The sequence below is a fragment of the Pagrus major genome, chromosome 7 (assembly GCF_040436345.1).
Source record: "Pagrus major chromosome 7, Pma_NU_1.0".
Lineage (NCBI taxonomy): Eukaryota > Metazoa > Chordata > Actinopteri > Spariformes > Sparidae > Pagrus > Pagrus major.
The window spans coordinates 16,080,823-16,108,292 of NC_133221.1; the positions used below are offsets into that span (position 1 = coordinate 16,080,823).

At 40.4% G+C, this 27,470-nt stretch overlaps 5 protein-coding genes and 3 non-coding genes across 11 annotated transcripts; 3 read left to right on the top strand and 5 right to left on the bottom strand.

Moving 5' to 3' along the window:
• Positions 1 to 171: 171 nt before the first annotated feature.
• apobec2b (apolipoprotein B mRNA editing enzyme, catalytic polypeptide-like 2b) lies at positions 172 to 3,979 on the bottom strand. Its single transcript, XM_073469767.1, has 3 exons — positions 3,702 to 3,979; positions 2,301 to 2,481; positions 172 to 513 (listed from the first exon to the last, which is right to left on the bottom strand). The coding sequence occupies exons 1-3, from the start codon at positions 3,977 to 3,979 to the stop codon at positions 172 to 174; spliced, it is 801 nt and encodes a 266-aa protein (XP_073325868.1).
• Positions 3,980 to 6,155: 2,176 nt separating this feature from the next.
• LOC141000184 (zinc finger BED domain-containing protein 4) lies at positions 6,156 to 10,898 on the bottom strand. The gene is made up of 4 exons (XM_073470828.1): positions 10,880 to 10,898; positions 9,691 to 9,950; positions 9,023 to 9,596; positions 6,156 to 7,572 (listed from the first exon to the last, which is right to left on the bottom strand). Exons 2-4 carry the CDS (start codon positions 9,921 to 9,923, stop codon positions 6,730 to 6,732), a joined length of 1,650 nt encoding a protein of 549 aa, XP_073326929.1. The 5' UTR covers positions 9,924 to 9,950; positions 10,880 to 10,898; the 3' UTR covers positions 6,156 to 6,729.
• Positions 10,899 to 13,019: 2,121 nt separating this feature from the next.
• On the bottom strand, positions 13,020 to 17,061 carry vma22 (vacuolar ATPase assembly factor VMA22). The gene is made up of 5 exons (XM_073470425.1): positions 15,391 to 17,061; positions 14,734 to 14,837; positions 14,525 to 14,637; positions 14,236 to 14,427; positions 13,020 to 13,466 (listed from the first exon to the last, which is right to left on the bottom strand). Exons 1-5 carry the CDS (start codon positions 15,508 to 15,510, stop codon positions 13,327 to 13,329), a joined length of 669 nt encoding a protein of 222 aa, XP_073326526.1. The 5' UTR covers positions 15,511 to 17,061; the 3' UTR covers positions 13,020 to 13,326.
• trnae-uuc (transfer RNA glutamic acid (anticodon UUC)) lies at positions 15,987 to 16,058 on the bottom strand. Its single transcript has one exon. It is a non-coding gene; the product is annotated as a tRNA-Glu (tRNA).
• Positions 16,772 to 16,843, top strand: trnah-gug (transfer RNA histidin (anticodon GUG)). The gene has a single exon. It is a non-coding gene; the product is annotated as a tRNA-His (tRNA).
• Positions 17,062 to 17,558: 497 nt separating the features above from the next.
• ebp (EBP cholestenol delta-isomerase) lies at positions 17,559 to 18,916 on the top strand. 2 transcript variants are annotated; one of them, XM_073470424.1, is made up of 5 exons: positions 17,559 to 17,658; positions 17,886 to 18,192; positions 18,285 to 18,321; positions 18,411 to 18,541; positions 18,650 to 18,916. In XM_073470424.1, the coding sequence occupies exons 2-5, from the start codon at positions 17,886 to 17,888 to the stop codon at positions 18,853 to 18,855; spliced, it is 681 nt and encodes a 226-aa protein (XP_073326525.1). In that variant the 5' UTR covers positions 17,559 to 17,658; the 3' UTR covers positions 18,856 to 18,916. The 2 variants fall into 2 exon arrangements, with proteins under 2 accessions (XP_073326525.1, XP_073326524.1); XM_073470423.1 differs by having other exon boundaries at positions 17,569 to 17,662.
• Positions 18,917 to 19,901: 985 nt separating this feature from the next.
• trnaf-gaa (transfer RNA phenylalanine (anticodon GAA)) lies at positions 19,902 to 19,974 on the top strand. Its single transcript has one exon. It is a non-coding gene; the product is annotated as a tRNA-Phe (tRNA).
• Positions 19,975 to 20,213: 239 nt separating this feature from the next.
• On the bottom strand, positions 20,214 to 23,454 carry fkbpl (FKBP prolyl isomerase like). Of its 3 annotated transcripts, none has more exons than XM_073470428.1 (4): positions 23,354 to 23,454; positions 21,495 to 21,680; positions 21,099 to 21,397; positions 20,214 to 20,976 (listed from the first exon to the last, which is right to left on the bottom strand). In XM_073470428.1, the coding sequence occupies exons 2-4, from the start codon at positions 21,676 to 21,678 to the stop codon at positions 20,320 to 20,322; spliced, it is 1,140 nt and encodes a 379-aa protein (XP_073326529.1). In that variant the 5' UTR covers positions 21,679 to 21,680; positions 23,354 to 23,454; the 3' UTR covers positions 20,214 to 20,319. The 3 variants fall into 3 exon arrangements, with proteins under 3 accessions (XP_073326529.1, XP_073326528.1, XP_073326527.1); XM_073470427.1 differs by having other exon boundaries at positions 21,495 to 21,683; positions 23,354 to 23,453; XM_073470426.1 differs by lacking the exon at positions 23,354 to 23,454 and having other exon boundaries at positions 21,495 to 21,891.
• Between the last annotated feature and the right edge of the window lie 4,016 nt (positions 23,455 to 27,470).

Consider the following 27,470-nt stretch of genomic DNA (forward strand, 5'->3'; position numbering starts at 1 on the left):
TCACCCAGTGGGAATTTCATAAGTAGGTGGTTCAGTCAGTGTGAAGGTCTTGTCCATCATGTGCACCTGCAACAAGACACAACAAGATACAGTCATTATCAGGACAAACCCTCAAGTCAAAAGGTTTTTATTGACCCTGAAAAAACAAACACAACACTTACCTCCTCACATCTAGTTGAGGATATCAGCCAGTTTCTCATTGTAGTAAATGTAGTTCTCCTGACAGTCCTCCCACGGTGTAAAGCTCTCTTCCTCCTTCTCCACATACATTTCCCAAACAAGTAGGAAGTCAGACGGCTTCATCATCCGCAGTTTGCAGCCAGCTCTTACCAGAGCCCGCAGCCCTTCTACTATCTCGGGTTCCTCCCACTCGAAGAGACGGGAGCAGAATATGAACAGACGAAGCTTCTTGCGCTGCTGGAGGATGTTGGCCACCTTGTTTGCACAGGACACACAGGGACTAGATGACACGTACCATGTGACTTCACACTCTTGGGAAGCGTTAGGCAGCACCTGGAGAGGAGAGAGTGAGGATTTATGGAGACTTTAATAAGAAAAAGCTATTGACATATTAGATGCAACATTATCACAAGAGAAAATGCTTGAATTTAATGGAAATCAGACATCCCATGGGGTTCACATGTGTGCAACATAATACGTCAGTATGATAAGTGTTTGGCATTTCACTAAAAGATGTACCTTTTTATACTGAACTTATTTTGGGGAAACTAGACATAAAGCAATACTAGGTCCAATGGCATGTTTTGGTTAAAAGTATGTCCATTTAATTAAATTGTAACTGGAGTTCGACTTATACAGTACATCAGCTGGCCGATATTATAAGCAGATATTGGCTTATAACAGGTATTATGGTATCTGCAAATATGTTCTCCAATATAGAAACTTTTTTTTAGAGATTGTGATGCAGAAAAAGATGCTTGGGTTATATATAATTATTGAACTCCTGGTGAAGTTTACTGTTTCAGTGAACTGATGTTATTTTGGACAATTAAGTTTATTGTTAAAATGTAAAATATCCTGCCATGTTATTTAACTTTGTAACAGCTGCTTGGCAACAGCATGTTAGGGATCGTTGCAAAAATAAATTCAGTACACTCTCCCATTACACGTGCAGATAATTTCACAGCATCCAATTAAATAATAATTCAGTAAAACTCACATTTGAAGCCCACACTACTGCACTGTCTGAGCCAAATGACTGCATGTTTTCAAACCTGATTACTCGAGTGAATAATTTCTCTACTTTTAAAGATATTTCAGTTGTTACCATGTGGGATGTAGCTTGATTGAGAAGTTTTAATTAACCTATTTCCATTCTTGTTAAATGATTCAACTCGTTTAATTACAGTTCAAAAGTTTGATTTCTTTTAGATGGATTTCCAATTATGTCTACTTATGATATATAGTTATAGGTTTGTTTCTATTGGCATATGAAATTGTAACCTGAGTTACTGTTCACATTACATTTTCTTTGGGTTACTTAAAGTGGCAACAGACAACTCGACCTTAGTGTTTCCAAGTGGTATTATTGTTGGCGCTGCTGTTGCAAAAACAACTTAGTCATTTCCATTTTGTTCGCAAACAACAACAACACAGGAAAAAACACAAGCTTATTTATTCGTTTAGTCTATAATAGAAATGCCTGTCAATCTTTCTTTTCCCGGGTGGCCGTGGCAGACAAAATTGTATAGTGATAACGAGGTTATAGGGAACCAATGTAAATGCTGATGGTTTCATTATTCTATGTACATCCATTACATTGTGCAACCAACATTTACTTAAATATGATACGCTGAAGCAGAACAACCTGTCTGTTGCCAGTCTGAGTTTACTATACTGATTGTGTGGCTCATTAAGCTGAACTGTATACTGTTCTAAATTATATATATTTCAGTAGGAATGATTAAACAGCATTGTTTTAGACTTTCAGAATTGAGTTACTGTTGAATAAAATAATTAGGACTATTTCAGAGTAACCTGTGCGACGAGAGATGAGTGAGAATGATGTTGGGCGTGCACTGTCTTGTCGTGTTGGTGTTGATTAAAAGAAGATTAAAGAAAGTAAACAAAGACAAATTGTAGCCAGCTTATCACCCACATCCCAGAAGGACTGGAGAACGCTACCAAACCAAGAAACAGGGTTACAAAATGGTAGTACAGACTGGGCAATTACCCCCTATTGTTTCATTTTATTCCTGCTGTTTCCCATAAATCAGTGTTAATCCACATGGAAAGTTTCCACCATGAATATTCGCACAACATTTACCCCAATTCATTACCTGTTGAAAAAAGGCCTCTTCAGCATGAGCTGTGGCATGTTCGTCCTCCATGTAGCCTTTCAGAGGCTCTGTGGTGCCTCCTGGTGTATCCACTCTGAAGCACAGCAGGGTCTTGTTCCTACCTGATGAGTACTCCACGTTCCTGAACTGGAACTTGAAGTAGAACGGGCTCATCAGTTCTCTAGTGGAGATTGAAAGGGAGAGTTTCCATAAATCTGATATGAAGTTAGTTAAGCCCGTTTTTATTTTTAGTTAATATCAAAGAAAGACTCTGTTTAACAGCACTGACCTGTCATCGTCACATTAGATTAGCATGAAAAAGTGAAGAAACAGTCTATCAACAGTGCTTTCACAGTAATCTGTCATCTTTAATGAATGACAATGTAGCTATGAGTCACACATTTTTCAACCATCCTATTATACATATTATACACAGTTAAAGGGTAACTGCATATATGAAAAAAGTAGTATTAAGCCTTTTGTGGCTCCAGAGGGAGTTGCATGTAGTCTGATTGCAGTGCTGTAGTGGCTAAGTTGCATTGTGGGTAATGTAGGCAAGAGGATTTGAAAAGCAGTACACTGGTTTAGCATTACACTCCAATTACACTGCTGGACTCGTAATGGACGGTTTGAAAACAAATATCACCTTTTTATTCCACACATTCTTCTTCCTTTTCAAAACATGGTGCCTACATTACTCACGATGCACCTTAGTCATTTATCAGATTACATGCAGCTGCCTCTGGAGCCACAAAAGGCTTTATACTACTTTTTTCACATATGCACAAGCTCTCCCTAAGACCAGTAAACACACTTTAATGTGTAAAATTGGTGGAGTTACCCTTTAAAGAGTGACAGCAGCTTCCTATATACACTCTGGTGACACAGTGAACAGAATATTTATGAGGCTACCTCTGAGTAAACTCATGTGTCTATAAATATTTTTGGCTTTCACTTCATCCCCCGATCTATGGATGATCCCTTCATGATTCAGCCACTGTGCAAAACACACACACTCCTCCTGTCTGTCTATATCAATCCACTGTGATATAGCACATGATTAGCCAGATGGATTAAACAAATAGATCTCTCATAGCTTTGATATCAACAGCTAATACTCAAAGGGACAGAGACTGGGGAACAGATGCTAGGTTGAGTGATATAGCAGGGCCCGGCGTCTGTGACTCATCGCTATTCTTACTAGGATGACAGGTGGAAGTCTTTAATATTCTTTCTGACTGAAATCAGCTATAAAGCATGCATTAGGGACTATATTACTTAAAGAAAGACATGAAAAACTACTTTAACTACACAATAATCAGAAAATGGAGGTGTTAAACAGCAGTGTGTAAGTTTGACATGCTGACTCTAACTCTTGTATAGGTTTTAAATCTTACCCACCCTGTGACAATCTCAAACGGTGGCAGCTCTATGGGCTGAAACTCTCCATTTTCTTCACTGCTATTCGCCTCCGCTCCTGTTGCCCCTCCATTTGCCCCATTCGCCCCATTCGTCTTCTCTTTCTCTGGCTTTGGCTGCTCGGGCGTCTTCTCTGGCTTTTTCACAAGTTTCTCAGGCCTCTTCCCCTTCTCCTTCTCCTTGTCCTTCTCTTCATTTGTTTTGTTTTCCACCTTATTCTCCTTCTTCCTAGCACTTAACCGGCTGTTCCTGTCGGCCATGATTTTGTGTAATGGGTGAGAGTGCTAGAAACAGAGAGGGAGGGAGAGAGGGAGAGAGGGAGCTCGGTGTAAGTGGAGTGATAACCCTAGTGCATTTACAGAAATAGATCCCATTGTGTGCTATAGATGGAGTCTCTGCATGTCTGGCTAGAGCAGGGTTAGGTGGCACATCTAACCCCCTCCCCCACCCTCCTCCTCCTCCTCCTCCTCCTCTTTCCATGCCCCAGCTTTTAAAAGGTCAAAGGACAACACAGGAGTGAGCGTCCATGTGTTGCGTGAAGAAGTTAGGGCAAGACTGAGTTTATATGTGTTGCAGTCTTTGCACAGCTGCCGCATTAAGAAAGGAAACCACCGTATTCTGTGTATAAATGAACCCCCTGAAACATAACTAGAGGCAGCTCTTTAATCCATCAGGCTTTAAACTGTCAACAGGCCAGCAACCAGGGAGTTATTAATAACGATGCTTGGCTGTGTGTGTGTCTGTGTGTATGGGGTAACCAGGGTTCTCTTGATACACCACTTTTGTTTGTGCCAATCCCAATGTCCTGCGGCCCATTAGGCCTGAAGGCCAGCGAAAGGGCACCCCAAAAAGGGAAAAAATGTGGAGCGGTGCAGTGGAGACAAACACAAACACAGTGTGTGAGGGACCATTTGTCTCTGTGCTATAAATAAGAGTGCAGGAAAGTGTGGCCCAGTGTGCATGTGCCTGTGCATGTGCCTGTGCCTGTGAACGATCAATCTCTGAAATCACCCTGCATCAATATGGTCCTCTGCTAAGGCCATTGCATGGGGGAGGGGAAAAATTGGTTTTGTAAGAGCGTGTGTGTTATTCTGTGTGTCTATGTGCGGACAGAAAATGGCTTTCTGCACTGCAGATGTAATAACTTGAGGCGTAAGGGAGAAGGAGGGAGGGAGGGAGGGAAGGAGGGGGCAGTTCAATTACAATTTCCTTCCCTCCCTCTGTCTCATTCTCTGCCAAGTAATTCATTTCAGAGGCAATTACCAATAGGACCGCAGCACAGGCTGCTCGTCTAACTCATATGGATGAGCTGTCACAGCCGGAGGGGTGAGGGAGGGATGGAGGGAGGGAGGGAGGGCGACGCTTCGAGCTGCTCCACATACACTCACGAACAACAACGCACCCCGTGGGGATGAGCGAAAACACACTTTTTAAAAGATTAACACATGCACACGGATATCTGGCAATACATCTAAATCCACAGAGACATCCTGGGGTGATAATCATTAAGATCACAGCCGTCTTTGATAATTATGATCTATGAGGGAGATTTCATTGTATCTCACACAGATTAACAGACTCACTTTGGGGTGGCTTTTATAAGAACAACAAAAACAGCAGCGCAGTTGGTGAAAAATAGATGTAATCCTGGTGACAGTCTTTATAATCAGATCTATCGCGTTTCCTTCACAGCCAGTCATCTTTAAAGTGATTCATGCTGTTGTCTTACTGTTCCCTATTCATCACAACACATTCATCAATGCATTGAAGCAGCAGGTCGAACAAGCTACACATTGTTTCCTGCCATTTGTTTCTAAGTACTTTAGTAATAAGGTTTTGTGAGCCTAGTCGGCTTTGTAGGGCAGTGTAGGATGTGGTTGCTGCCTTCCTGCTGACTCAAATCTAACTGTAATGGAATTACATGCAATTACCCAGCCTCCCTGCCGGCTCAGCCATGGAGTAACAGACTCCCTGAATAAAGACAAACACTGCAACATTCACAGTTTCTCCTTCAAAGTGCTTTCAAATCACTTCAGCAAGGTCAGACAAAGCAAAAGCCTCTGTTGTGCCCACATGCACACACATCCTCTGCTGGTTTTCTGGGGCAGAAGCAGGGGTCAAACCCATTTCAATTCCTAAAAAGTTCTGAAGTAGAATAGCACATGAAATTGAAATAGGCAAAAAGCGCCGATAAAGAAAATGAAATGAAATTGACCTCCTCTCTGAAAGAGCACACGCAGAGTTATAAAGGACCGGCGGAGGAAAATGTAGTTGAATTAAGGTCAAAAATGAGATATATGAAGTAGATTTTAATGTTTCTCCATTGGCAAAAAATAATGGCGTGGATGTGCACACATGCATGAGTGCACTCACATCTGCAAACTGCACACACCTCTGCGTTCGGAAGTGAAACTCATTTATTCTGATGTCCCGGTGATGAGGCATACATACAGAGAGAAAAGGAATAAGTGGATGATGCAGTGACATATTGTTTAGCAGCTGATGCCTTCCTTCAAAAACAACAACAAATTAGTTAGTCACATCCTCTAAGTGAAAATAAATCATTTGCTACAGTATGCAGTAATTGACCGTCTGGTTATTGTTGTTGTGTCAGTGTTGGCTGGTACAGACACGAGCTGGGAGCAGAGAATGCAGAGGTCTTGTGGTCCTGTAGTTGTCTGGAGACCCTGCTCAGGCAAAATAATGTCAAAGTAAATGCTTTAGTATTGATCTGCTTCAAGTCCCCTCGGTCCACAGCATGTGGTATGATAGTCTGTATGCAGGCTACATGGTAAACAGGCAGTAATCCACAACCACTGCAGTCTAGAGACAGATGAAATTCTGAGTAACTCATTCCATCTCATGTCAAATGATGTGCAGTATGACGACAATGTTTTGTTGTTAGCTCAGTCAGAGGAACAGAGGTCACTATCCGATAAGTAACTTCACTGCAGGTTCGTATAAAGCCTTCAGTTGCTATTTAGGTAAAAGAAATGCTAGACTCTTAGCTTTAAGTCCATAATAATCTGTAGTTGGCTTTGAGGTAGATGAGCGTCTCCAGGTTCTTTGGTAGGACGCGGCCTCTCTCTGGCCGCAGACACTGCCCAGCAGTAGTGAAAATGCTCTCCACCACAGTGCCACAGGCAGGGATGGTAAACGCCCTCTTGGCTACCTGGGCGAGCAGAGGAAAGTCAATTGCTTTACGCCGCCAGTAATGCAAAGCCTCCTCGTCCGTGGGCTCCTCTCGTAGGTAGACGGTCAACTCCTGCTCAAGGCTCTTGGCCTGTGTTGTGGGTCTCTGCTTGATGAAAGAGAATAGCTTACAGGGTCGGGAGAGTGAGGAGACCGGCGATGGAGCCGGGGCAGGAGGTGTCTGGGATTGAGGGTGTAGGTCTGTGTCTGGGTCAATGGGGCCGGAGCCTGAGGAATGTTTGGATAACTCCTCTATGAGAACTTGTCTGTGCCAGTCAGGGTTGCTGCTCCATGTGAGCTTGAACTGGGGGTCCAGGGTGGTGGCAGTGATGTAGAGGGGGTCGTCCAGGATCGGGGCCAGCCGACTCTCTAAAGCCTGGCTGAGGCCCGCCAGGAGAGAAGGGCAGCGGGGGGTTGATGTCTCAGAAAGATGCTTACGGAGGCCCAGAACACATGGTAGAGCCAGGCTAATGGACACGTGTCTGTCTGTCTGCATGTCTGCCTGTCTGTCCCCGTGCACCATGTCCCAGGCCTCAGTGAAGGGCTCTAAAGTGTCAGTAAGCTCCTTCAGCACGGCTCTTTCTGATCCACCCAGCGCCAGCTCCCCCGGACCACTCATCTCCTCCAGGAACTCCACTGAGTCCAGCAGCCGCCGAAGCACCTGTACCAAAAATGACACACAAAAATAAACATTTCTGAACACTATTGAACAACACTCGTGATTTTTCCCTCACAGAAAATCTCACATTTTCAGTCTTGACATATAAATCTTGCTGAAACAGCTCTGTAATCAGGCTATAAAATTATTACTAGCCTATTATTAGAAACAGACCAAAAAATCGGTTGGCCAATAAAAGATATGTATCGTGTCGGCCGTTATGTTGCCAGATATGTGCTGATATTAAAACTTTTTTGAGAGATTATAATGCAGAAAAAGATGCGTGGGGGGAAATGTATAATTATTAAATTCCCAGTGAAGTGGGTGAACTGATGTTATTTAAGACTATTTTTTAAAGGAGACAATTTATGCTCATTCTCAGGTTTATAATTTTATTTTGGCTTACTACTAGAATAGGTTTACATGCTTTAATGCTCAAAAAACATATCCGTTTTCTCACACTACCCAGTGCTGCAGCCCTGTATTCCCCCTCTGTCTGAAACACTCTGTTTTAACTTCTGTCTCTTTAAGTCCCTCCCCTGAATACCCAGTCTCATCTGATTGGTCACCTCACACACACCTGACGCCTGCCAACGACAGCAGAGCAGCTGTGCTCATGTCAATTCTTATGTGCCAAACTAGCGGCTAACCATGAATTACGCGAATGTGTGACTCTGTGACGTAGTGCGATGTCACAAAGTCATGGAATTAGAGGCGGGATTACTGACGAGGCATTTCAGGAGCAGTGTTTTCTGTGGGAGAGAGGAGCTTCTGTTGGTGTGGACTTATATAAAACACTGAAGGAAAGGAAAAAAATGGAAAAAAAGAATAAAAGATATCCTTTCAAATATCTTGCCCCTGTTACATATTTTTGCCACAAGTGTTTAATTACCACATTTCAGGGACCATTGTAAAAAATGCGAGTACATCAGCCGAAATAAATCGATATAGCTAAATATTATTTAATAAATTTATACTTTCTAATATTGTACCAGCCTCGTCCCCAACAATCATATTGGCTGGGCTCTAGTCATTATAGACAGTTAATGCATACTGGTAACATTTTACTTTATTTCAACTACTTAACCATTTAGCATTCATAAGCAGTAAATAAACACTAAGAATTGGCTGATAACACATTATAGTATAGTTGCAAGAAGATACTGGGATATTATTAAGTGTTTATTAATGTTTCCATTGCTATAACTCCTCCTGTAAAAGCTCTGCAACTGGTGATTGACAATATAGCATAGCTTTAATCATGTATGTCTTCATGTAATTGTTGACATACATTAATAAACACTAGAAATGTCCTCATATCTGCCTACAACTACATTATGGTGGTTTATGAATAATTTATTATGTAATTCTGCTTGTGAATGCTACTTAGAGGCAGTAAAAATAAAGTACAACCTGTACACCACATATAGTATAACTGAGTTAGATTACATACCTTAAGCTGAGCAGCCCAGTCTCTTGCTGCAAAGGAGGTATTTCCTGGTCCGCCCATGATCAACCCTGGACCATCAAACACCTGAGTGAGTTTCTCAGGTGGAACAGCAGAGGTAATGTAGTTGTAGAAACAGGCAGCCTTGGCCAGTGTGGACGAGAGCTGTGGACAGGAACGTATCCCCTCACTGACACACTGTTCAAGAGAGCGAGAGAAACAGTCCACCCGACAGACACCCAGGCCCTGCTCCCACGAGTCCTGCCATTCTCCTTCATCTCCACCGTCTCCGTGGCCATTCCTGATCCCTTCCTTCATGTTGATACCATCCTCCGCCCCATCTTCATCATCTTCCTTCAGGAAACCAGGAAGACAACATGGCTTTACTGTTGTCGTTGCCAGGAAAGGGTCCGCAACAACACGAAACGCTCTCCCTGACACACCGTGAGAGTGACATACTTCATCAAAATCTGAAAGCACACGAGTCCCAGAGCTGCCCCCAGTCAGGGGGAGACACGCCAGGAGAGCTGAACGCATCTGCCAGTCAGATGTAAGAAAATGGCAGGTGACACCGAGGTACCTACAGTGAGAGAGAGAGAGAACAGTGGACTCATCAGTGAGGAAATCAAACCAAGTGGGAATCATGTTGTTTTTGATTGATTTTACCTCCTTACCCTGAAGTGGCTCCAGTCAAGCCCCTCCAGAGATCCAGGCTGAGACTGAGGGCGTGCGCTGAGGCCAGGGCCTGACGGGTTGCTAGCTGGGCCTGATAGGCGTAGGCTGGCAGGAGCTGGCTCTGGATGTAGTGCTGGCGCTCAGGAGTGTAGCGTGGCTCCAGCAGCTGAAGCAGCTCTCTGAAGCCTTGATTTTCCACTATGGACACTGGCTGAAGGTCACGCACAATCATCTTTGCTATAGCCTCAGAGATCAAGACCTATGGTGACAAAAAACAACTTAGGTGACCTTTAACCACAGTAAATAATGAAATGGGACTACAACCAGCCCAGTCACCAGGATATTATGTTCGCTGTTAATGTTTCTGCAAACCAGAGTAATGTCCACAGCAGACGTTTGTACCAAACGTGGCATCTCACGTTCTTTTAATATGCTTATTAGCCGCCTGTCGTGGCAAGAGGTGGAGGGGAGGGTACAAGCCAACAAGGCTGCCAAAAGGCCAACTGGAGTTTAAGACCTACCACTGGATATCTTTAAGGACACCTGGAGACATTTACATCAGAACCAGCGTTTTTTGTGGAGACCAAACCTGGGTGGGTTTTTTAATGAGCTGTAGAAACATTTCTATCCATTTTTTGGGGGGTCAAAACCGGATGTTTTTAAGGAGACATGCAGACATTTCTGGCATTTGTTGTGTGGACAAAACCACGTGTTATTTAAGGAGCCCCGGAGACATTTCCAGCTGTTTTTGTGGGGAACAAAACCGGGTCACTGGAAACATTTCCATCCGTTTACTGGGGCATCAAAACTGAGTGTTTTTATGGAGACATGCAGACATTTCCAGCTGTTATTGTGTCGACAAAACCAGGTGGTTTTAAGGAGACATGCAAATGTTTCCGGTGGTTTATATGGCAACCAAAACCAGCTATTTTTCACTGGAAGCTGGACCATCTTCATTTGTGATCATGCTGACCAAATCAGGTATTTTCAACCAAACCACGATGCTTTCCTTACCCTAATCGAGGTGTTTTTGTGCCTAGACCTAAGCAGACAAAAGCGAAACAGAAAATTTGAAACAAACAGAAAGTTGCAACACAAAGAAACGTCCACTTTGAACTTATCTGTGGTTTTGCAGAAACATACTTGGCTGACATCTATTCTGGCGGTGGGGTCGACTACAACACACACCTGACGTGGGTCATGTCTGTCAAACTTGGTCACCCCTCCTCCAGAGCCTCCTCCTGCTCCTCCATCAAGAGTTCCCATTCCTCCACCACCCCCTCCTCCTCCTCCTCCGCCTCCCACTCCAGTACTGATGGGGAGAGTGTAGCGGGTGCTCCCTCCATTGGTGGTGAAACTATGCAGGGAACTAGAGGAGTAACCCTCTCGCTTCATGTCCTTCCTTTTCACAAAGTCATCATACATGGCCTGGTGCTTCCGCTGGATGGGAGAGAGACAGTGTGGGGCACAACAATGCTATTAGTTGACAGGTGGAGGAGTTAATTCACTGTTTAGGTGTAGACATCTCTACAAGAGAACACAGTATGGGTGAATCCCCCTCTTGTAGAGAAGCAACAGACTGTCTGAGCAGTGAGGTTTGACACTATTAAAGATGCAGCAGGGCCAGCTGTTTGAGCTGATGCTGACAGAAATATGATGAGTGTCGTAGCTCCATGCAAACATTTTAATCTTGAAGTCATTACCTTGAGATGCGTTACGAAGTTGGACGTGACGCTCCTCTTCGCCTGGATCCTGGTGCCACAAGCCTTGCAGTTGGACTCGATTTTGCCATTTTCACCTTCAAACACAATATTAAAGTAATCCAAAATAGACACCTTCGGAACTGACGCCATTGGAGCCCCACAGTCCCTCTGCTCCGAAGTGAAATCAACTTGCGATCAAGGACAATCTGAGTCTGAGGTATCAATATCACCTCGCCTCTGATCATGAGCGCAGGCCGGCGTGTTTACTTCCCGATCCCTGATCACACATCCAGGAAAAAAAAAAAAAAAAAAAAAAGATGTTGCTGCCAGTTGCGCAGACAAAAGAAAATTTAATTCCAAGCAGGAGTTGCGTCGCTTGCACGTCCGAAATCGGCCACGATCAGACTACAGAGGCTGCTGCGGATGTCTGGAAACATCAGTAATGTGATCGAGAGGCGACATCCGCTGTTTCTGCGCTCCCATCCGTCGGTCGGACGCAAGTGAAGAGGCGGCAGAGCGGTGTGTCTCATGGAGGCAGATAGACTGGATTATAATTGGAGCAGGAAGTACACACAATAAACGGGAGTTTCGTTTCCCGTTTCGACAGTTCCCGGTAATGTTCGGGCTGTCCCCAGACAAACTGCTGCTGGGTGTGAGGGAGGAGGTGGTGCTCGCTCAAATGTTTTCAATTATGCTCGTGTCGTCTGCAATGAGAAAACTTGCATTAGTATCCAGAATAAACGCTGGATTTCTCTTCTGAAAAGAAAATAGAAAATAGGCTATTCAAGATTAGTCAGGGATATTTTAGTGTTTCACTAAAATTTTTATGTTGTGTTATGTGATTTTTTTTTTTTTTAATACAAAATTCTTCAGAAAAATGCAAATACGTTATTTGAGACAATTTGGTGCCCCTCTCTAAAAAACGCCTCCTGTATGGACAGTTTGAAAGTTGCATGTAAAGGATTTGGCAACACATCATCTAACAAGTCTTTATTTATAGATGGAAATCAGCACGTAGGCTAATATATTTAGAATTTCTTTGGCAAATTATCGTCCCGATATTGGGAAGTGAAGCCAATAATCTAAAACCAGATTGCTTTCATTGGCTTAACAACCCAGCATCTCCACACACCGATAAATTAAATGGTATGCACCTTTAAATTTGGCTTTCAAAGATGATGAAGAAGACTAGAGAACAGTATACATGCTCCACAGGGGTTCAGAGTGGAGGGAAAAACAACACAACAAATCATATTAGAGCTATAGAATATTAAATCATCCATCTTTTCTCACTACAACATCCTTTGTTACCCTCAGGGGTCCATAAACTACAGGTTATGAACTTGAAAAGTGTGAAATTATCAGTAATCTTATCGGTACTGGCTGAAAGAAATCCATATTGTGCATCTCTAATAATTACCTCAAATTTTGATTCAAATATTATTATTGAATAATATTGGGGTAATTTTCATAAGAATTTGAGGTAAATATTGTGATAAGTTGGGGGTATTTCTAAGAAATGTCTCCGGTGAAAAGTGTCTGGTTTTATTGATGGTTAAGAAGTCATTCACCAATACTTTCCCAATCAATTAAAAGCCATAAGGAAGAAGTCTTGGGTTGCCAGGTTGTGAAAACACAGATTTTTATTGAACCTGAGTAATTACTCAAAGAGAGCAGTCACAAACACATCCATCTCAAACAGGCCACACATTTACCAGTGAGACAGTTAAAACAACACAACATCAGACATAATCAATAAGCAATAAATTATAAAGTAGGAACCTCTACATCTGTAATCTTCACTTCAAAATCCAACTAGATGGTCACTGTTGAGTCCGACTGGCCCAGAAGCCTAATCTACCGATTTACAATCTGTTCCTCTCTGTGGCCACATGATCCCAGATCATCTCCTGTGTGTCTCTATTGACATGTTCAGTCTGCCTCCTTGTCCAGCTGGGCTGCTGAAGCTTTTTCCTGGAGATTTAGTTTGTTTTTCATGCCGTGTTTCAGCTCCTCTCTGGCGTTCAACACAGCAGTCTGAAGGGTTGCAATCTCAGCTGACATCTCTATTACTGGAACATGACAGAAAAAAAAGAGAAGTTAAGGAGGAAGAGGATTTAGCAGTAGCACACTAGGAGGTGTGTCAGAGGTTTTAACTATGTGCTCTATAAATAAACTTGCCTTGCCGCATGTCATGTCACATGAAGTTTGTTTATTTTTTGTAGATTTATAATAGTAGCTAGTAAATTAAATGTTATTTTGTTTTATGTTTTATTTTGCATTCTCCAATTTAGAGCTAATCTGTGGCCGCAAGATAATAAGATCTTCAATTTCTTTGCCACTTATCACAGTTTATTCATCTGTCCATCTATATCTATATCCATATGGCTACAGTGAGTACACACATATACACATGCATTTATAAACACAGTACATAAGTGCCCTACGTGCTGGATATATGCAAGGACCCATGCAAGCTCATAACACTACAAGTGAAGAAAACACATTCAAGTAGACAAACAGAAGCAAATAAAGAAAGCACCTTCACCTATCTTAAAAGGCGTACTGTGTGTAGTTTAAGAAAAGTAGCTGAACATGTAAAACAAAATAGAAATGTGCTGCAAAAACAAAAAACACAAGCAGACAGAGAAGACACAGGCATATACAGAAAATCTGCCCAAGTAACAAAACAAAGTGTTAGCTAAGTTAGCCTGTAGTAGGTAAACTTGTATATTGTATTTTGTCTGTTTATTTGAACTGGGAGACTAGTGAAGTTAACACCAGGTGTACAGCTAATATCTGGATCAAAATCTAGACTCTTTAGGAAATGTATCATCCTACCCTGCTTGAATGACGACTGTGCTTGTTTCAGAGACTGTGGCACCAGAATCCCAAACCATTTCAGTGGATCTTGCTGAGGATTCTTGTCACTTTTTCTTACTGGAGGTACTTCAGGAGCTTTCTCACCACTTGCTTCTTCACTTGCCTCTTTCTCTGCAATGTCCTTTTTGGGTTTGATTCTTCTCCTGACACCTGTGAAACCACATGATTGAATAAATTAAAGAACTATATGTTTGTGGTAAATGTAGACAATATTTCTTCTTTACCACATAGATTATGGGAGACTCACCTTCTTCTTGAGGTCCAATATCCTCTATTGACTTCACATCTTTACCAGCGTCGTTACTACATTTTTGTTTAACCTTCTCTGTACAGAATTCCACCTCATCGTTGTCCTTTGTTCTGTAAAACAGACGTCATAAAAAGATTTAATTGATGGTCGTTCAATTCCAGGGGAGAGAAATTTACCTGGGAGCATTCATTTCTGTATGTCCTCACCTGGCATGAACACAGACATGTGGCTCTATCTCACTCGCATACTGAAGTGCAGAGACTTGTTTGTTTCCCATCGTATACCGAGCCTTGGACATGGAAAACCATCCCTGTGGGGAACATGAAATGGTAACTTTATAATTCACAGGATACAGGTTAAAAAATAAGCCTAATAAGACAAAATAAAAGAGGGTTACAATGCAGGACATGGCGAGGACTGATGCTGGCTGTTTGGGGGAGGATTCTTCCTGATTTGAACCTATACTTGACATTAGATTTTAATTTTCTCAAAATGAATCGTTTGGTCTGTAAAATGTTAGAAATTAAGAGAAAAATTAGCCATCAATTAGACGTCTTCCTAGAGCCCAGGCTAGTCAAATGATTTGTTTTGTCTGATCAACAGAACAAAACACAAATATATTTCATTAACCACATAGAATATTACACAAAAGAGTAAATTCTTACAATCAAGGAGGTATTTTTTTTATATATTTAATCAGTCACCAACATTTCTGCTTCAGCTCGATTTCAATAGCACATCTTCTTCAACTTGTGTTGATGTTATACGTCGGTAAACACAAATATGAACAAACATAAATATCTGAGGGTGGCTAGCTTGGTAAAAGAAAATTAAAGGTAAACTCTACATGTGTTCTGAGTTACCTGCTCTATGAGAGAGTTGAGAGTGGCTCGTTTCTCCTCCAGTAGCTCCAGCTGGTCCATGAAACGAAGCAGCTTTTCATCTAGTAACGAAGAAGATTCCTCCAATTCTGATACACCCATGTCGACTTGTTTTTCAGTAGCTCAAATACGTTGTCGTACAGACTGAACTGCCGTCGTTTCTTCTGCAAATCAGCAGTGAAACGCTACAACAGGCAGCACTGAGAATTAATACAGAGTACAGCAGTTGCGTTTACTTCCGTGTGGCGTCATGTGACACTGGATGCCACGTGACTTACATCCCGTGTCCTCCAAAGAAATATACCCACTGCAAGTAAAGCAAAGAAATCATGTAACAATACTGCAGTTTTGAAGGTTGAACAGTAGAAAGATCGAAGTAATTTCTTTATATTTTCATGGCAGGAAATACTAACAAAGCAAGCTGTAAGTCTGTACATCGTCTAGTAATGTCCTAACATTACATTCTCCATTGTTATCAACGTCTCTATTATTATTTTTTCCGTCCTGTGAAGACATGTTTTTTAAATTATGAAAAATAATGAAATTAGATTCACTACTGCTAAAAAAAAAAGGTGTAGTTCCCATACCGGGAGTCGAACCCGGGCCGCCTGGGTGAAAACCAGGAATCCTAACCGCTAGACCATATGGGACCGATATCTCGTTCACCAACACCAATAATTTTATTTCGGTATATACCATATGTGGCTAACTGATAACTATCCAATATGCGCCCCTTATGGTTTTCTTTTAGCACTCTTGACGGGGGCCATCTGAAGAAAACTTCATTTTGAGCCAATCTTAAGACAAACAATGCACAATTGATGAAATGACAGCCAAGTTAAGAATATGTGCAGCAGCCCACAAAAAGGAATAAAATACATGTTTGGAAAAGTTATATTTCCTACCGTGATAACCGCTTACAGCTCTGAAATTTAGCTTGAGCTTAACAGTTAGCATTGCTAGCGGTAGCTTAAATGAAACCTAACTGTGCAACTTTACGTGAGTTAATTATGTAAAGACTACATGTTGGGGAAGCCCGCCACGTTTACATTTGCCACCGCTTTCAACCAACAGCAAAGTCTAGAGAACAACAGGTAAGCTGCTCCTTACATCGAAAAATAGCCTAACTTCTAACGCTAGTCATCAATGTAGCTTGCTAACGAACTAGCAAAAGTTAGTTAACCTCTTCCATGAGTCAGATAATGTTAGCTCCCGGGGTGTCAGTACAGAGGCACTTAAAATTTCGCTACTCCATCGACCTGAGGGTAAACTGCTCCACACATATCATTACGTGAACCCCATCCACCCCACACGGCTTCATAAAGCCCTCCGCAGAACGAAGTAGCATGACTCCCAGTAGCTCGCCGTGATCGTATAGTGGTTAGTACTCTGCGTTGTGGCCGCAGCAACCCCGGTTCGAATCCGGGTCACGGCAGGGATAAATCCCTGACACGGCTTGGGAGGACAACTTTTTCGTCCTCTGAGAAGACAGCACATGTAATATATTTTGACCCCTCGATTACATTGGAAGGTATTATGAAATTTACGCAAGATAGTACCTGTCTCATTTGCATTACAATGGTTGGTCTTCAATCCTCGGGATATTATGCCCATATGATTATTTTAATGCAAGGTCCAGGTCGTCTGTTAACACTGGTGACAGGAAAGTAAAGGTTAATATCCGCTCGAAACACTAAATCTGTTCAGATATCGTTGAACTGTATATTATACTGAGTACAACGTTTTTGGGGTTTTGGTTTTTCTGTTTTTAAAAAAATGTTTTTTGTTTACCCAATTTAACTCGAGAACAAGGGAACCCATCGTTATTTTCTTTTATAACCCCTCACAAAATACACTGTTATAGTTTTCCCAGATTTAAGGTCAAAGTGAAAGATCTATATTTCCGTCATTCACCCTTCACCGTGTTAAATATTTTACAGCTGTGTTCATGACAGGAGGGGATGGTCTTTTGGAGTAAGACACACGTTTTCATTGGTGGTTGTCAACAGCAACGTCCATGTTCCGAGATGAACAGCCAATCAACGGGCCAGCAGATCGCAAGTGCGGGTAGTCTGTGAATACGATCGTCTGATTGGTCTTTGCAATCACAAGTGACCGCCCCCTTCTGCAGTGAGTTCCGGGTTTGATTTAACAGCGCTAATATGGCATGTACAGTAGTTTAACAGCAGTGAGCTGCTAGATATATTGAATATTAGTATATTTTATAGCGTGTGGACACTCACATCTTTGGTAGGTAAGGATAAAAGACACTTTTATTATTGCTTTTGCCTCATTCTGAGCTTGAGGTAACCTGTATCTCTAATTGCTTTGACTAATGTTTTGATGAAGAACAACAAAGAGTGCTCATTCATCAGTTAAACTGACGTGCATATTTAATACCACATTGTTCAAATCAATCATTTTTAAGCCTAGTCTGGATGTTTTTGAAGAATGTTCACCATCCTTTCTTGAAACAGATGATGGATGCCACATCAACAGCTGGAGTCCTTCATCCCTACTGGCCACGGGACCTTTTGATTCCCACCTATGTGGCTAATGACAGATCAATGTCAGAGATTCTGGCGTTCCTGTTTTCTGTATCAGGGGTGTTTCTGCTTGTGACCTGGCTGATCACGGGCCGGAAAGGGTCCAGGCTGGGGACATGGAGGCGTCTGGCTGTGTGCTGGTTTGCCGTCTGCGGTTTCATCCATGGTGTCATTGAGGGCTGGTTCTCACTGTATTATGATGCCATTCCAGGAGACCAGAGCTTCCTGTCGCAGCTCTGTGAGTACAAATCACAAAAACCTGTTTAGAAAACTGTGATGGTGCAGTATGGGAATGCTTTGTCAGTTAAAATGTTTACTTTTCTCTCACAGGGAAAGAGTACTCCAAAGGAGACAGTAGATATATAATGTGAGTTCATCTTTACACAGAAATATGTTGAACTTTGACATAAACCAAGAAGACACAAAGCATTTACTAATTTTCTGTTTTTTATCTAGAGCGGATAACTTCACTGTCTGTATGGAGACTGTGACTGCATGGTTATGGGGACCTTTCAGCTTTTGGGCTGTCTTTGCCTTCTTAACTAACAAGCCCTACAGATTTGTTTTGCAGCTCATCATTTCAATAGGTAAGTTTATTGTGTCTTCACTGAAGTTGCAAGATTTGATTAGTTGTAGTGCTCAGTTGTTCTTTATCACATTTACATGATGTGTCTTATTACACAATCTGATTCCAGGTCAGCTGTACGGCGTAGTGCTTTACTTCTTCACAGAGCACAGAGATGGTTATGCTCACAGTGAGTTGGGACACCCCGTCTACTTCTGGTTCTACTTTGTGTTCATGAATGTGCTGTGGGTTGTCATCCCTTTGGCCCTTGTTGTGGATGCATGCGGACAGCTGTCAACAGCCCAGGCACACACTGACAAGTCTAAGAGAAACTGACCAGAAGCAGACTGTACAAGGGGTGGGGCAAATAATAATAAATAAACTTTTGATAGATATATTTTGACTTTGTTGTTTGTGATTTATTTAATTCAGCCTCCCTTTACACAACATTATATGTAGCAGCTCACAAGCACATCGTAACAATACATGCATCCTAACAAAAAGTTTCCAAAGAGAAGCAAAATTAGGCTACTTGGAAAAACAAACCAAAAAAAAGTCCAACTAAAATTTGGTTCTGTATGTGCAATTATATTTTGATTTAATATTTGTATACTTTTTTTAAATAGTGCATTGCAACACATGTGTATTACAAATATGGGTGCAATTGTCCTCATTAGTCATATCTGTAAGCAAAAGGCAAATAGTGTATAGGCCAATAGTCCAATTATTATTATTCCTACTTTATTTTTTTATATCATTCTATTTTTATCTTGCCTAGTTTTTCTTTTTAATCTATCATCCAATCCCTCTGCTTATGCCTCTAGCTGTTGTTACAAGTACATTTCCCCAGTGAGGGATCAATAAAATCTTATCTTTATCTTAGATTAATTATTAAACTATTTTCTTTCTTTGGTTGCTGATATTCTGGTTATTCTGTTGATGGCCTCAGCTTGTTCCTTTTTCGGTTGTTGATTTGTGAGAAATTTGTGTGAAATAATCTGTTTCTTATAATATATGTAACCAGAATATAATTATTAATTCATCAAAGATTTTTGAGGAAATTGAGGGGCAGAGGCTGAAAAATTATTCTTTTTAATAAATAAAATTGAATGGCCTTTCAGACAAATTTCTTTCGATTCAACTCATTATAGAAGCAATGAAGCATTGCAACCTCTGGCACAGTTAACCCTAACCAGAGTAATGTGACATCGAAATTCATGTGTGGATGTTACAACAGGTCAGACTTGTCAAATAATAATGTCAATGTCAAATAATGTTTTTTTTTAAATCAATAAACATGCACAAATACGTTAAAGTGTAATAACCGCTTGACTACTTCATAACGACGTTTTCAACGACCTAACATTAGCATACAACCACACGCCGAAATAGCTCAGTTGGGAGAGCGTTAGACTGAAGATCTAAAGGTCCCTGGTTCGATCCCGGGTTTCGGCATTTTGATCGCTCAACCCGTGTACCAGCGGACGACCCACCCTCTACATGTGCTTTACTGACATAGTTCTCCACCTTGTGGTCGATCAGCAGCACTACATCATTTGACATGCACTCCCCACTACCGGATAAATACATTCATTTCTCCAAAACACATTTTCACATGTGCTTTTTTACTTTTAACACACATTTAGAAAGTGGCATTAAGTTGTGACAAAAACACCCATTCACAGAACAATGGCTTCACTTTTCAAGCTGAGGCAATGGCTGTAGATGCACTCCCTTTTAATGATGAAACATGAGAACAATCACACGGTTTTACAAACAACATCTGATAATGTTTAACCTTCAGCTGAACATTTTGCTGAGTCTTAATCCCAACTGTGCATTTGTCTCTTTTTCTCTACTTGCTATGATTTTAAGTGCCTTTAAAGCAGCAGGTGATTCCGGCTGTATCTCCAGCAGTTTCTTGAATGCTTGCCTGGCCTCCTCCAGCTCATTCACCATCTGACAGGCCTGGCCCAGCCGGTACCAGGCTTTAGCCCCACCGGGTTCCAGCTGAGTAGCTTTAGCTGCACTGGCCTTAGCCCGCTCTGGTTGGTTCAGTTTGAGCTGGCACAGGGACAAGTTAGAGTGGAGCTCTGCTTTGGTGGTTTTGAATTCATTATCTGAAGGAAGATGCTGTGTTTTATCACCAGTGTCTGCGTCTCTCTGCTCCTCTCCTTCTGGCTCATGTCCTTTTTTCTTCCCATAGAGAGTAATGAGAAGTTTGAGGGCCCGACTGTAGCAGTCTGCCGCTCCCCACACATCCCCACTCCTGAATCTCACTCCACCCCTCTCTTTGTGCGACTTCACCCACTCCCACTTTTCACTCGGAGACATCTCCCAGGATTCCTTGCCTGGTGTGAAAGCTTCGAGTTCAACTGTGGCGCACAAAGGCAGGTTTTCCTCAGTTTGATGGGGAACAGAAACAACTGGTCCATTTCCCACTGGAGACATCAGAATCTGAGAAGCAAAACACGATGATTAGGCAGGCTGTATACTTTCATATGCTTGAAAAAAAATAAAGAAGAGGAAGAAGAATTATATGTTTACTCTTCGTCCATTTGTACTGAAAATTTTCCTACCTCACATTTCTCTCCCGCTCTCATCCCCTCCACACATGCTTCAGTGACATCACACTGACCCTCCCCTAGCCTCAGTGTAGTCCAGTCACCCAATGGGACCTGCAGCACAGAGTCCTGACTCCTTTGAAAGGCTGTGACCACCGCCTCTGTAAGCTCAGTAACTGATTGGTCAGGTTGGACTGACAGCTTCTCATTTCCCTTTTCGGATACTAAACTCTCTGCTTCATCCACTTCAGCTTTGAGCCTCACTCTGACTCGACACAGTGAACCCAACCTTGGACAGCAGCTGGGTGAACATGCTAGAAGAGACAGAGAGATACGATTTAAGCTAGATTCTATTGATGTGGACTGAAAATGTATCATTTTTTATTAAGGAAGAAAGTAAAAACAACATACAAGCATCATCTCCAGATATGGAAACGGTGTGTTGACTCTCCTTGCCTGTTTGCTTTTTCTGGACTTTCCAGAGTCCTCGGGGACACACGGACACCCAGGAGGTGACATCAACGGCATCATGATCACCGCTGCCTTGAAATGTTTCTAAAGGGTGATCCATCCATCCATCTATCACTGGTTTCATATCTACTTTAATGCACACAATGACAAATGTCATGTCTTTGTGAAGAGACACGTGAAAGTAAACACAAACATTAGAGCTGCAAACAAGCCTATTGTCCCATTCAAGAACTGTTTCCTGAGAGACCATTCAACCGTATTTTAAGTATCTGGGAAGATTAATAGAAGACAAACTGAGTGTCATAGACAATGTTGATTTTATATGTACAAAAGCTAGTAACAGTCTGTTTAAGGGTTTTGGGGTCCATCTTGACATCTGGGATAAAGTGTATGCCAGCCAACAGAAAGTGTTGTGTTGCTTTTAATATCTCTGTTTGGTGTGGTCACTTGACTTTAGTAAACGAAAACAAGCTGACTAGGATTGAGTTTATTTTGTTAAAGTGGTATTTTGTTTTACTTTTGATGACATGTTTGTGTTTATATTTTACAATTTTCCTGCTTTCACTGGGCAATAGTTTATTCTATTTTGCAGGGGTGGAAGTAACAAATTACAGCTACTCAAATTACTGTAATTATGTAATATTTTGGGGTACTTGTAGTTTGATGAGTATATTTTCAAGTCTATAATTGTACTTGTTCTCAAGTTATTACACCATGCAATCTATTTAGTTACTTTTAAATCATAATTGTGTACCGAGCACTATTTGCATTATCATCTAAACCTTTTATCTGCCTTTTTGCAGTCAATAAGGCTATCCAATCATAGAAAAGGCCAATGAAAACGCTGACAGCGCAGGAGTTTGGAGTCATTTAGACTGAAGATTTGGAGACACAAAAACCCCTTTGATTGAATGCCTACTATCACACATCAATACATTAAACATCGACGGTGAAAAAGTAACGAATACTCTGAGTAGCATTTGAGAAAAATACTTTGTCCTTTTCTAGTATTTTTTTAATACCAGTAGTTTTACTTGCAATTGAGTAATACTTCAGTCATGTAACTGTACTCATACTTAAGGACAGATTTTCAGCACTCTCTCCATCCCTGCTATTCTGTGTTTGAGCCTAAGTTAAATAAAATATTGTCATCTCCTTTGGGCTAATCACAGGTAAGTAACTCATTCTCAGTGTCTTGAAAGAAGATGTAGCACCTACGGCGAACCAGTGACTTGCAGAAAATGACCACTACGTTATAACTGGGAGAAAAAAAGGTCAGATAAACTTTGAAAAAGAAACATGAAGAATTCCTTTACTCTAATCCTGATACTGTGCATTCATTCACATTATAGCTGCATTTGAACAAGGATCAATGTGTATAACACGTTTAATATAAACATGCTACACAATCACAACATCTATGCACAAAGAAATGTATGTTTCTCGGTAGTGGCGACTAGTAGAAACTAGCTAGTGAGGGCTGTTAGCACTAAGAGTTTAGTGATAACCATGTAGCTATCATTACATTACCATGCTAACATTAGTCATTATTTATAAGGATTTTTAGACGAGAAACATAAAGTTATGTATGCCTACAGCGCCTCTAGTTTAAGTGTAGCTGTTGCTGCCACAGATATGTAACTTATAACACGACGTTATTTTACCAGGTGCATTAGCGTACCTAGCTAACTAGCTAGTTAGCTATGGCAGCAATCCAAATCAACTGAATTTCATTATTCTCCAAAATATGAGCTGAAGTTAAGTGCTGGGCGTAGCTAAAAAAAAAGCATGTGTCTTACCTTATATACAAGTCTGACATGTACAAGCTTTCCCATCAGTCAAAAACTGTAATAAACTCTCAGATAAACAAACGACTGTTCTTCTTCGTCTTCTTCGTGTCCATGGCGGATGTACAGGCACCTCGTTGGCGCATTACCGCCACCCACAGTATGGGAGCGTTACTTCATGCTTGATAGAATGATTTTCTTTATGTATTTCCCTCCCAATATTTTAATAATAAATAAATAGTCTCACATATGTCATTTTATTCCTTCTCCCATACATATTACCTCCTTCAAATATCATTCAATCCACCTTTATGTATCCGTCTGTAAACTGCAGTGCTCCTGTCTCCCACTAGGTGGAGACAAAGACAAAGACGATTGTGAAATGGCAGCAAAAGATGAAAAAGTAGCTTAAAATACAAGAAAACTTTTTTTGCGTTGTCATTGTGAAAATGATTTCCGCTTCAGAAACTGCTTTTTGGGTGCACATATGCTATATTATCATTATTATTATATTATTATTATCATTATTCATATACTGTTTATATGATTAGATTATTTTGTAAAATAATGTACTACATAATATTTCTATATTAATACGGACACTGACTACAATTCTTTAATTATACTATATGCCGCTTTGCTGTACGCTGTTAATAGATGGCATCATATTACTTTTATACTATACTTTACTGCCACTAACCGGACCATAATGTGACTTTTCTCCAGACTGTACTGCACTATTAGTTGCCCTGTAATTTTGAGTTTAACTGCTCCTATATAGTTTATATTTTTATTTCTTTGCATATTCTTATTTCATATTCTTTCAATTGTTATTTTTTTTCTGTATTTATATATGCAGTCCTCAAATTAGTTAGGGATATTGGGATATGGGTGCATATATGCATGTGCATGGATATGCAATAAAAGTCAAATGAAATTTGTCACATTATTTTTGGGGGCCAAAAATATTCACTAAACACAAAAAAAATTCAGATATGTCACAGAATAAACAATCAAGTGAAACACTAAAATATCCCAATATCCCTAACTGATTTTGAGTAGTGTACTTATTTCTGTGCCTGTGTTGCTGTAACACTTGAAATTTGCCTGTAAGGGATCAATAAAGGCTTATCTTGAATCTATATCTATATATCCTATATTCTCAATACTTAAACTTAATGGATGTTAGGGCTGGATGTTAAGGCTGGTCAAATGAACTTCCCCACAAAATATACAGTATTTTATATGTCAAATTACATCACAGAAGAAGAAATGGTTTTGTACCTTGCAACATCCTTAACAGAGAACACTTACAGACACACATACACAATCACACACACAGTTTACATCTCAGTCTGTGTATTGACCCTTGACTTGTACCACTCATGTTTAAGGCCTGTGTGTTAATCTGTCCTGTCAGTATGACTTAGGGCTCTATCTTTTGAGCACTAGAAACCATTAGGTCTATCAGAGGAATACCACGGTGGGCACCAACGTGTGTGTTTGTGTGTGTGTATGTATGTGTGTGTGCGAGACAGAGAGAGAAACAGAGACAGAAAGGAAGGTAATCTGAGATGCAATCTGTCCTTTTATATGGGGCCTGTTCGAGCCTTGATGAGTATGAGACGAGGTAATAAAAATTGCTGCACTAAAGAGATTGCATCACTGGATAAGGAGAGCCATGCATGTTTTAGTATTAGGGTACACAACTCAAGGAAGGCTTCAGATGTGTGCAAGAGTTCATGAAAAGGTTCAAATCAAAAGTTCAAATTAGAATAACAACAATATTGCCAATTTCAAGTTGTGTCAAAGTTTACAATCTCGAACGTCGTGAAACTATGACGTGAAGACAATGAAAACTACCGTGATGAAACCCTGTCAGGGAAAAATTATTTAAATGCTTGTATCAGAATCAGAATCAGAATCAGAAATCCTTTATTTGTCCCGCAAATGGGGAAATTTCTTAGTCACAGCAGCCAAAGGACAGTATCACACTTAAACAATAATAAAAAGTAAAAAATAAACAATATAATAATAGATAAGAGATAAGAAATAGAATTAAACTCGTATATACATAGTATTTACAATATGAACTTGGTATTTACAATATGACATAGTATTTATAATATGAACAGTGTAAGTATAAACAGTTTGGTATTTTTATTTACAAACAATAAATAATAAATATGGGTATTAAAAATTGTCCAATTAGTGCAAACCAGAAAGTGTGTGGATATGTGTAGAGTTTTGTATTGCACAGTGCACATGTGAGGTCCACTGGGAGCAGTGCTGGTTGTACAGTCTAACAGCAGCAGGAAGGAAGGACCTGCGATACCTCTCCTTCACACACTTGGGGTGTATCAGCCTGTCGCTGAAGGAGCTGCCCAGTGCTGTGATAGTGACCTGCAGGGGTGGGACTCCTTCACCAGCAGCGATGACAGCTTGTCCATCATCGTGCTCTTGTAAAATGTTACCACAATTTATAAAAATAAATATATACATTGTAATTCTTTCTGTTTGTCTGAACAAAAACACAAAAAACACACATTTGTGACAACACAATAATATTGTCCATTTTCTGTCTTGTTATGTTGTTGTATGTCAGTAGATGGCAGCATATAGCCTCTCAAAAACTACAACAAAAAAGTGAGTAATGTTCCTACAGAGTAGAATTGTGTTTGATGGCCACAGCTTGCTAAATGATATTGGATAGAAAAGAAATGAAAAGAAAAGAAAAGAAAAGAAAAGAAAAGAAAAGAAAAGAAAAGAAAAGGGGAGTAAACACACTCTCACTTAGTAGATATCTTGGTCACAATAAAAAAATATTAAAGAGGGGATCCATATCAAGATGTTATGTATTTGTTATTATGATTCAGAAGAAAGACCAGCTCTTTGTAGAAAAAAAACTTCAGCTACAAACAGTGTGAAATGTGAAGAGATATGAAACACAGTTCTGCATGCAGAGCACATGAGCTGCTGACACTCACATGAACAAACAGGTGCACCATGATGGTGAAAACAGGAGCCACAAACTAAACCTCAATGGGCAGAGAGTCAGAACCAGCTATTGTGTGCTTGCCTTATCTTCAGAGCAGTTAACACACATAATGTAAAGTGGACAGGTACAGTACATAGTGTGTGCAGTGTAGTCGGTATCACTGGCTCGGTGATCAAACTCAATTTCAAAACACCTGACATTTTAAAATTTGACAAAAAAAAAGAAAAGAAAAAGAAAAATGTGACTTCAGTTTGCTGATTGAAATGGACCAAGTCAACGTAATTCATACCAATTCAAAATGAGTTGTAATTAAAATTATGTGTGATTTTTAAAAAATTTTTTTTTTTTTTTCTTTTTTAAAATAAGCCAAGAATAAACATTTGTAACACACACAATGCAATGCAAGTGACTGCAACAACACAGCAAAGTCTTGCCAGTAAAATCATTATTAGCAGTCAACGCTTTTCTCTCACCCTCTCTCTCTTTATCCAGATCTTTTGTTCTGGTTTGCATTACAGAAATAATATTTTTGGTGGGTGAATGAGTATTTTTTTTTATTACAACTGACTATGTTGTCAACGTGCAAAAGATTGGGTTATCATTTGTTGTTTTGTAGTCATCTGTTGGTAACATTTCCCACATTTCTCAAGAATATGAGTAATAAGTTTTTCCCTCTGAATCGTAGAATTCACTCTTTCTCGATGCTTGTTTTTTAAATGTAGCACATTTCAAATGAATTTTCAAGCAAGTTTCTTAAGAATATAACAAAAATGTAGAGCTTTCAAATAACTTCTATTGCATATTAATGAGAATAAAAGGAAGCAAATAGTTTCTATACAACCAGGGCTGCAACTAATGAGTATGTTCATTGTTTATTAATCTGTTGATTAATTTCTTGATTAATCAATTACTTGTATGGTCAATATTAAGTCAAAAATTGCAAAAAATGTTGATGGTTGTTTCCCATAGTCCAAGATGTCGTCCTCAAATATCAAATGTTTTCTCCACAATCCCCACATGTTCAGTTTAATGTCATAGAGGAATAAAAAAAACAGAACATATTTACATTTAAGAAGCTGGAATTTGATATGTTTTTTGTTTTTTTCCAAGACATTACTCAATTATCAAAAT

What these genes read in the sequence shown, in the direction of transcription:
- vma22 (XM_073470425.1), bottom strand. Translation starts at nt 15,510, where the DNA reads ATGGGTGTATCAGAATTGGAGGAATCTTCTTCGTTACTAGATGAAAAG. An exon ending in TCAACTCTCTCATAGAGCAG is followed by an intron (nt 14,838 to 15,390) that starts GTAACTCAGAAC and finishes TGTTCCCCACAG; the next exon opens with GGATGGTTTTCCATGTCCAA. An exon ending in CATGTCTGTGTTCATGCCAG is followed by an intron (nt 14,638 to 14,733) that starts GTGAGGACATAC and finishes TCTGTTTTACAG; the next exon opens with AACAAAGGACAACGATGAGG.
- apobec2b (XM_073469767.1), bottom strand. Translation starts at nt 3,979, where the DNA reads ATGGCCGACAGGAACAGCCGGTTAAGTGCTAGGAAGAAGGAGAATAAG. An exon ending in CCGTTTGAGATTGTCACAGG is followed by an intron (nt 2,482 to 3,701) that starts GTGGGTAAGATT and finishes AATCTCCACTAG; the next exon opens with AGAACTGATGAGCCCGTTCT. An exon ending in AAGAGGCCTTTTTTCAACAG is followed by an intron (nt 514 to 2,300) that starts GTAATGAATTGG and finishes TCTCCTCTCCAG; the next exon opens with GTGCTGCCTAACGCTTCCCA.
- LOC141000184 (XM_073470828.1), bottom strand. Translation starts at nt 9,923, where the DNA reads ATGATTGTGCGTGACCTTCAGCCAGTGTCCATAGTGGAAAATCAAGGC. An exon ending in TTGACTGGAGCCACTTCAGG is followed by an intron (nt 9,597 to 9,690) that starts GTAAGGAGGTAA and finishes CTCTCACTGTAG; the next exon opens with GTACCTCGGTGTCACCTGCC. An exon ending in ACTGGGCTGCTCAGCTTAAG is followed by an intron (nt 7,573 to 9,022) that starts GTATGTAATCTA and finishes TTTTTGGTACAG; the next exon opens with GTGCTTCGGCGGCTGCTGGA.
- fkbpl (XM_073470426.1), bottom strand. Translation starts at nt 21,804, where the DNA reads ATGGTCTCTCAGGAAACAGTTCTTGAATGGGACAATAGGCTTGTTTGC. An exon ending in CATATCTGGAGATGATGCTT is followed by an intron (nt 21,398 to 21,494) that starts GTATGTTGTTTT and finishes TGTCTCTTCTAG; the next exon opens with CATGTTCACCCAGCTGCTGT. An exon ending in GAGCGGGAGAGAAATGTGAG is followed by an intron (nt 20,977 to 21,098) that starts GTAGGAAAATTT and finishes TTTGCTTCTCAG; the next exon opens with ATTCTGATGTCTCCAGTGGG.
- ebp (XM_073470424.1), top strand. Translation starts at nt 17,886, where the DNA reads ATGATGGATGCCACATCAACAGCTGGAGTCCTTCATCCCTACTGGCCA. An exon ending in GGAGACAGTAGATATATAAT is followed by an intron (nt 18,322 to 18,410) that starts GTGAGTTCATCT and finishes TTTTTTATCTAG; the next exon opens with AGCGGATAACTTCACTGTCT. An exon ending in GCAGCTCATCATTTCAATAG is followed by an intron (nt 18,542 to 18,649) that starts GTAAGTTTATTG and finishes ATCTGATTCCAG; the next exon opens with GTCAGCTGTACGGCGTAGTG.